Genomic DNA, 9,411 nt, shown 5'->3' with positions numbered 1-9,411 from the left:
GATCAATAAAGATGCCAAAAAAAAGGCTTCAAGTTATCACTGAAAGATGTCGGTCACTCACACCACTGCACCGAGGCATCACTGGTAGTAGTACAGGCCACAACCACAATAAAATACTCTGAAACTTCAGGGTCTCAGATGAAGACGCGAGCAGATGTTTCACTCGCCTTCCTCGGTTGTTTCATTTCTAACACATTCAGTGTGTGGGTGGACTTGGGGACAACACACCAATTTTTTTAAACTTCTCAAAACATTTTAGGAACATGTGCAGCATAGTTACATATGTTGAGCACATGCAGCATCGAGAAGTAATGCAGCATGTGCATTGTTCCTCAAATATGGGAATGGTGAAGAAGGCCGAGTGAGAGTGTTTGATCAGTCGCATAAACCGGGACACTTCATCGCTCTAAGTGACAGCCTCCCACCCTTTATTCCCATGACCTCAAGCTGAAGTCAGGGCATCTCTCTGAATGAGCAATATTGAAGTAAATATTCAAACCCATTATTATACATGGGTATGTTTTATGGCTGCAGCATACCATCAAATGCTGCAGCTTGCTCGTCATATTATACCTGATATATTTGGTGTCTTTGGAAGCTTTAAAATATCCAACAGAGAAATATCCCAAAACAACATATTTGAAAGTTCAAGTGGCACTCCAGCAGCCGTAATTATATTGGCAATAAAGTGAGGTGATGTTGTCATAGAGCATCAACGATTAAGAAGGAGACCAGGGTTGACAGAGGGAACAACAAAACGTTTGATTTTAATATGCGAAGCCAACAAGCTCTCATTTCCAGAGCGTCTCATATAGAAGGACACACGGTGCCAAAATGGCCCGGCACCTGAATTAGACCTGGTCTGACCTGATGGAGGAGCAGGCGTAACTTCATCTCAAAATTGACACATGAATTGCACTGCACCTGTAGATCTTTGCCAACCCCCCCCCCCCCCCCCCCCACCCGGTGCACTGGTCAACAAAAATTACAACTCAGCACAAGAGCGGAACCAAAATCCACTGAAATACCACTGCACTTAGATTTGCACTGCACCTGCACGGGTACGAAAATAGAGCCCCAAATGTCTGAGGTCTGGTTTTAGAAGGTGGCGGTGTTTCTGGATCATGTTTCTATCTGGTTTCTTCTTTGGAGAGTTTTAACAGCATTTGTGGACGCAGCGATGAACTGTGTTCACAGACGATGGTTTTCACAAGTGTTCCTGAGCCCATGCAGTGATTTCCACTCCAGAATAGTGTGTTTTTAATGCAGTGCTGCCTGAGGGCCTGAAGATCACCACCATCCAATATTGGTTTCCAGCCTTGTCCCTTGTGTTCAGAGATTTCTCCAGATTCTCTGAATCGTTTAATGATATTATGAACCGTAGACGATGAAATCCTCTAATTCTTTGTAGTTTTACGTTGAGGAACATTATTCTTAGCAGTGAAGATGGGGAGAGGTTCATCACTCTGTGAAAGACTGTGTGGGAAACAATCTGAGAGACTCTGCCTCTGAAATCATTTTTATACCTGATCATGTTACTGATCTGTTGCCATGGTAACCTAATTAGTTGTGAGATGTTCAACCAGGTGCACTATGGACCCGTATTTGCACTACATTGTACTTATTTATACTGCAGATAATCGTCATTGTGGTTGTTGTCTGTTTTATTGTTTTTTGTTGTTACATATTTGTGCTTTTCTTGTTTCGTCTTTTTGTTTTGAACACCGTGGGATTGTGAGAAACAGTTTTTCGATCTATCTGCATGTCTGTATGTCATATGGATAATTGACATAAAAGTTGAAGTTTAAAAAAAATCTTTACACAACTTTTCCAGTCTTTTGTTACCGCTGTCCCAACTTTTTTGAAACGTGTTGTTGCCATCATATTCAAAATAAGCATATATTTTTCATAAAACAGTAACATTTCTCTGTTTCAACATTTGATATATTGTTTTTGGTCTATTTCCAACTACATATGGGTTTATGTGATTTGCAAATCATTCCATTTTGTTTTTATATATACTTTCACAGCTCCCCAACTTTTTGGGGAAACGGTGTTGTATTATAATTTTTATTCCATTGTATTCAATTGATAACTTTATCTACTCAATGGTTGAAATCAACTCGGTCTTCAGCAGCTGTAGCAATAAAATAATGAACACAGTGATGCATCATTAATTAATTATCAAACAATGAATTATTTGTTATTCTTAGTTATTCTGCACGTGTAATTTTACTTTTGGAACTTTAATATTCTATTTCACTGCTATTAGTGCTGAACTTTCTCCTGGACACAGGATTTTTCTTTGTGAAGGACTCTTCTGTGGCATTTTACTTCTAAAAGATCCGAGTGTCTTCCATCAGTCCACGCACCAAACTATCTGAAACCGCGACAGGAGCAGTGCTCAGACAGTCAAACGTATCATTTATGACACTCATCAGCCACGCAGAAAAGTTCACCAGTGAATGGGAGTCCTCTGTAGTGCATGAGTGTGTTTTTATAATGATAAATTTCCTCCGTGTAACAGTGACTCCACCCTACCTGGCGTCTGTCTGTCTCTGTCCTCCGCCTGTCCTCTTTATCATCATGTGGCCGCTGGATTAACAATCAGAGCAGATTATAGCCATAATAAACTCCAAAACACAGGTTCAAGGGTCAGCTCCCTCCACACTGGAAAACAAGGCTGGGCACTGAAAGATGCGTTTCGGTTCTTCCTGCACTGCTATTAGCTCAAACTTATTGTCGGAACGGGTTCATATTCAACGGTGAAAATTTCTCCGTCACCTGGAAGAAACATTAAACCACGACCCAATTCGTATCATTTCAGTTTCCAAAAGTCACATTTTTCAAAATAAAATACGTAATTTGACAAATTTATCAGCCATAAAATAAAGAAAATATTCCGTTTATTATGGCCTGTTTAAAAAAGGGCAAATAAATGTGTGTTTTTTATTTTTTTTATTAACTTTCTTTTGGCAGAAAATATATTAGTATAATTTCTACATCTTTACTTTTAAACTGCATGAAATATTATTTTTTTAAACATCAAAAAGATTATGATTTAAATGAAAAGACATATTTTATATAATACCCACACTCATAGCCATAACATTATCTAAATTAGCAATTCCTCTCCACCAATCTGGAGCCATTAGGCCTGTAATGATTTACTTCCAAACATCAAACGGCGGAGAACAATGAGGGTCTGGCTGCTGTCTGTGCCTGCTCGTCTTTAATTCTCCATAACAAAAGTACAAAGGCCGAGACGGAGACCAAAGGCTTTATCCTTAAACACCTTAACACCTCTGCGGGCTCCGGCTCAGCGCGGCCCGTCTGGGGCGCCTGTGATGGGGACAGAGGAAGAGAGCAGCTCCGGGGAGCGCAGACAGCAGCAGGAGGGGAGGAGGGGGTTCATAGGACAGAAACACCTCATCTTCTCTCTGACTGTCTGAACGGACCTGCAGAGGTGTGTGTGTGTGTGTGTTTGTGTGTGAGAGCGAGAGAGAGAGAGAGAGAGTGTGTGTGTGTGTGTGTGTGTGTGTGTGTGTGTGTGTGTGTGTGTGTGTGTGTGTGTGTCATGGAGGTAAGTTTTTCTGGGACTGCAGGCAGCATCTTCCCCGGGCCTTTCTGAAGAGAGCGGAGCCTTTCTGAAGGGAGCGGACCCTGCAGCGGGGGGATTTTGATCTCAAGGACCACCGACAAAAAAACTAAATAAAACTATTGTTATTTTATCCTTCGGACGCCACAAACACAGAAACTACCTGATGCGTGAGTAAATGTAAAAGATGATTTTGTAAGAAAAAATATTCTTGTCAAGTGAAACCGTTAACAAAAATAATAACTGAGATCAGTGTCTGCATGTTCAGTTTTACAACAAAAAAAAACTACTTCAAATGTAAAAAAAAAAAAAAAAAAAGAATGAATGTTTTTATTTTTCCCTTAAATGTGTTTCGGTCCTTGTTAGATCCATGAACACGTTTTGATTTTTTTTTTTCTACTTCAAAAACTGAAAGGTGCTTTATCCGACAATGTTGCTTATTTTCGGGCCCACGGCACCCCGGAGGTCAGACTCCCTGTCAGATGTTGGGAATCTAATGGAAGTCGTGTTTTATAGCAGCAGAAGCAGGATGTGACATTTACTGAAACAACATCAACTCAAAATCTAATTACAAGCAATTCTCATAAAAAGTAGAAAGAATCATGATGTGTGTTGGTTGAAGAATCTCCTCAAGTTTGTATTATCATGACATTTATTTTCATGGTCATTTTATTTACATAAAAGCCTGCTTCTTTCTGTGGACACATTTGGACAGGTCGAGGCTAAAATGATTATTAATATGATATGAATGTGCTTTAATGGGTCATTTCAGTGGCGGAGGGCAAACACACGCCGGTGGCGGCCGCTGCTATCGTGCACAGTCCCGGCGGTGAGGAGCAGCAGGGCTCGTCCCCGCGCAGCGCGCTGCTCGACCACAGCCGGAGGCACCGGACGGCGTTCACGCGCAGCCAGCTGTCCCGTCTGGAGCAGGAGTACGGCAAGGAGAGCTACGTGTCCAGACCCAGGCGCTGCGAACTGGCCGTGGCGCTCAACTTACCGGAGACCACGATCAAGGTATGTGTTACCTAATAATAATGATCACAACTATTCATAGAGCACCGTTAGAAAACTATGCCACAAAGTGCTTCACAATAAAAGCAGATGCAGCTGATGTAAAGTCAAGAAAGATCCAGAACGACAGATATAAACAGGATGAAATGATTTGATTTAAATAGTAACAACTGACAGGACCTGACATAATGGCACACAATAGAAGTGAGTCCTATAGTCAGAAATCTGAAGGAAGTTTCTGAGTTTGTCTGACTGAGATTTCCAGGCAGGGAGTTTCACAGCTGAGAGGCTGAAAGGCAGAGGCCCAGTAAGTCCTGATGTGGAACCATGAGAGCCGTACTGGAAGGTCTCAGCAGCGATCAGCCTCATGAGGATTCAGCAGACTGCAGATGTGAGCAGCAGCATTTTGTAGCAGCAGTCTGCGGATGTTTCACTACAGAATAAAGTGTGTTATTAATATGATATGAATGAGAAGAGATAAAAGCATGGAGGAGCTTCTCCAAGTCTGCAGGAGAGAAATGAGCTGATCTTGGTTAGCAATCACAGTTGGGCAGCAAAGGACAACTCTGAATCGAAAAGAACTCCTCGGTCAAGTGAAAATATTATAGAAGGCACCCAGACAATTCAATTCTATTCTATTAATATAGCACCAAATCACAACTCAAGTTATTTCAGTGCACTTAACATCGTGCAGTCCTTCCAACAGAACCTTAACGTTAAAGAAAGCAACCCTATAATCTAAATATAGATAGTGAGATATTAGTAGATGGACAGCAGTTAACCCAACTATCAGATTAAAACAGAGTGAATGCAGTCCGGAGGGCGGGATGATCCCTCTGATAGTCCAACATATAATATCCAGGGTTGACACAGAGATTTCATAAAGTGGGTTCATGTTGAAGGTCAGCATCATGCTGTCTGAGCTAGTGTGCTATTTTATTCTAAAAGAGATGGAGAGGGTTCAAGTGGCTGACGAGGCAGGGAACCAACCAATTATCACTTCGATCAGGTCCTTGATTCCTTGATGGGACACCGATAAGCGAACATGATATCTCTTGAGAGAGGAGGGGAGCCTGGAAGAACACGGTGTTATGATCAACCAGGTCGAGTGTGTGTCCTTTGTCCTGGCCAAATTAAAAGCCTGTAGAGAAGTTTGATAAAGTCAGAAGTGAAAGAGGACGGAAGGAAACTGTTGAGGTGAAAGGAACCTGAAGAGTTTCATGTTTCAGACTTTCAGTTTGTATTTGTCTGTTAAACACATATGTGTTTCAAAAAAGTACGTTTCTTTACCATCTCAATGTTGCCACGAAAAATAAAACAGGTTGTAATAATTCTATTATTAGAAGAAGTTTATTTCAAATGCACATAGAGTGAGATCATGAAATATACCGTACTTACACATGCAATCAACTAGCGGTGCTCAGAGTCCGTCTGTGGACCTGAAGACAAACCGACAGATTCCCCACAAACCCAGATCACTTCACTGATTTGAGTTTATTTCTGACAAAACAATGTGACTGAGGAGTATGTTTTTATAAAACTGTGCACAAAAAGGAATCCAATAAATAGAGTCATGTTATGAGTGTTGAATATGTGAGTGTCTACTGAGGTGTTATTAAAGAAAAACCATGTCAATGAGGCAGCGTGCAACCAAGGTAGCACCTTCTAATTTCTTTTATTTTTCCTGTCATGGATGTTAATTTTACCACCATAAAAGGGCAAATATTCACATCTGAGAAGCTGTTTTCAGTGATTAAATATTGTTTTTATTTTACATTTTAAAATGTTTCTTCTGGAATGCAGGTTGGTTTCTGGGATGATGGAATTGAGAGGTATCGAGGATCGATAGTGGCCCTCTCATCTGGACATGAGTATTATGATATTCTGTAGTTGTAAGATGAGACACATGGTGTATTTACAGTCATGAAATAGTCCCGGCACACATCAGCCTGTAAAACTGAGTTGTTCTTCTTTCAGTTGAGTTTTGGACACTTTAATAAACAACAATGAACGTGTTGGTGAGCAGCTGCAGATGTGCTGCTCGGCAGATGTTGTGAGCGCAGACAGTACTGAGCTGCTCCAGCTGCCTATTCAGAGACATGAAGCTCAAAAATAAACTTCCATCACTTATTTTCAGGCTTCGTGAAATTCTTTCGTCTAACATTTGTTCACAGTCTCTTTGCTTCTGCACACGGCCTGAAAATCCAACCAATCACATCAAAACAGGAAGCAGAGATTTGATGAAGCGACACTCACCTGGCGACAGGCGGTTTCAATCACCGCGGCTGATTGAGTAGTGACAGCTTTAGCGGCGTCTAACATTTGACGCAGAGGCGCCCGATGCAGCAGCTTTAATGTGCAGTAAACACGCCCACCTCCCTGCCAACTACTGGTGGGTCTTTTATGAAAGAGCAGGAATGTAAAGCGAGGCCTTGTAAACGCTGCCACCTGACATCTTAGAAGCACACACTCCCCGAGATTCTGCTGAAAGAGTTGAGGACCGGACAGAAAGCCTCAGCTTTAACATCTAAAGACAGAAATGTGAGAAAATAAGAATCAAGCAGAGAAAATGAAGTATTGTGGTGTGACGTGGTGGAGAGTGATGCAGTTAGATAGCCTGGTATCATCCTCGCTCCACTCAGGACTGTTCAGACCTCGGATTCATTCTCAAAGTACTGGAGCAGCTTTTCACCATCGAAACTCGACCAAATACGTGACTTTGATTCAACCAAGAGAAATATCAAAAGTTTACGCAGCGGTGTTATGTTGCAGATGTTTCACGATAACAGTTTTTATTAGTGGTTTCTTTCTTATAAAAGGCTAAAGGGCCTCTAGTTTGAAAAAATGACCGGACGTGTTGAGTTTTTGTTGATCCATAATGCAGTAACCGACAACGCAAATGTTAGCGGATCATAAGTGAATCAGTTAATACATCTTAAATGTAATTATGAGAACTTTGACTGTTCCATTTGGTTTTATTGGCCTTCTTGAATGGAACTCTTTGGATCTTCAAACAGGTCAGACATGTTAATGAATTTCAACCGGATCAAGAAAACTGAAACCTGCATTTCTTTAGTTGGAGAAATAAGTGGCGGAGCGTCGGTGAGAGCTGTCGGTGCTACGACCCGGAACCCGGTGTGGTTCCAGGTGAGAGCTGTCGGTGCTACGACCCGGAACCCGGTGTGGTTCCAGGTGAGAGCTGTCGGTGCTACGACCCGGAACCCGGTGTGGTTCCAGGTGAGAGCTGTCGGTGCTACGACATCTCTCAGTTCCTGTTGGTGGTGCGAATGCAAACACAAAAAGGCCCCAGAACCTATTTGGTTCTGGGGAAAAACTCTGGGAGACCGAACGTCCTTCTGCAATCTTCCTGCTCCTTTCCAAATCTCCACTGTCATCTTCTCACCTTCTCAGTCTTCGTCCGTCCTGTCTCCCGTCTGTCCTCCTCCCTCCCTGCAGGTGTGGTTCCAGAACAGAAGGATGAAGGACAAACGTCAGAGACAGTCCTTGCCCTGGCCTCACCCTCTCATCGACCCACTGGGGGCGCTGCTGATTGGCCGAGTTGCTCCTTCCTCCACCGTGCCGTACCCCTTGGTCCCGCCCCCTCCGTCCCACCTCCCCCTCCACCACTACTCCCCTCTGTCTCTCTCGTCGGCAGCAGCCTCCGTTCACGGCCCCTACACTGCACCGATGAGGCAGCTGGATGTCTTCCGCCTGTCCCAGTACAACAGGCCTGGGGGGCTGCCGCCTGCAACAGCAGCCCTCTACGCCCCCGCCAGCATCATGCACCACCCCGCTTCATGTCCCTGTCCCATCTGCCTACACTGGGGACCAGAACCACTGTTCAAAGCCAGAGGGGAGGTGCTGGGACTGAGGCCTTGCAGTCCCAAGGCCAACATCCAGCCTGCTGGTCTGGAGCGGAGGGAGGAGATGGTGTGAAACCAGATGAAAACTACGTCACACAAAGAGGAAATAATCATCATGAGCTACAGAGTAGTAGTTTCACATTCTAAAAACAACATCAACGAGGCTCACAAGCACCTCAAAATAAAACCTGGATACACGTAAATCAAAGGTCTTTTTGTAAAACTGACCCGTATCGAGGGTCAGTCAGCCGGATTGTGTCTGTAAACATGAGAAATTCACCTTCGCCTGCTGCAGTGAAGCCTGAAGATGCAGATCGGACACCAAACAAACTCTCTTTATTGAAGTGACTGTGACCCCGATGCTGTTTGTTGTCGAGTGTTTACTCACCACTGCGCATCCAAACTGCAGAAATGTTCCTCCATTTCTCCTCCAGTGTCTCTACTCTACTGCCGAACTTCCTCAGGGTAGAAAACCACTCAATAATAATGATATTAAGAACTATTCAAAAAAAAAATTCTGTGAGGAGAATCCCAGTTAGAGCCATTTAACAAAGTACTTGGGTGAATCTTAATATTAAAGTTATCCCGTGATGCTTCACTGCTTTAAAGGAGATGGAGGCTGCATGTTTCATCTGTCATTAACATGTTGTTTTGCACTCACCTTTGTGGATATTTATTCTGTCAACAATACCCCACTGGGAAATTCAGTCTGCAAATCTGAAATTATTCTTTTCATATATGAAGTGAACCAGATTTAATTTTGTAATAACTTCATTAAAAGTTGATGCTTTTCACCACGCAGGTCACTGAATCTGCAAAAAATGATGATCAGTTACAAGGTTTTAAGATTTTCCGACAGCAGGTGCACGTAGCAGTAAAATGTGGGTTGGGTTGGGAAGGGTCGGGGTTATTACAAATAAACTACAGTTAAACTTGTAG

The 9,411-nt window shown here is 42.8% G+C and overlaps 1 protein-coding gene across 1 annotated transcript; it reads left to right on the top strand.

The window, feature by feature from the left end:
- Window positions 1–3,347: 3,347 nt before the first annotated feature.
- eve1 (even-skipped-like1) lies at window positions 3,348–8,545 on the top strand. The gene is given in 4 exon segments (XM_069709966.1): window positions 3,348–3,446; window positions 4,371–4,392; window positions 4,395–4,612; window positions 8,066–8,545. Coding segments are annotated over 4 exon segments (819 nt in total).
- The last annotated feature ends 866 nt before the right edge of the window (window positions 8,546–9,411 follow it).

Source organism: Brachyistius frenatus, unplaced genomic scaffold (genome assembly GCF_029030835.1).
Source record: "Brachyistius frenatus isolate BFR_SWC_R1_liver_20210118 unplaced genomic scaffold, ASM2903083v1 Contig_87, whole genome shotgun sequence".
Taxonomy (NCBI): Eukaryota; Metazoa; Chordata; class Actinopteri; family Embiotocidae; genus Brachyistius; species Brachyistius frenatus.
The sequence above is the reverse complement of the archived record's forward strand: the minus strand, read 5'-3'. Positions and strand labels throughout refer to the sequence as shown.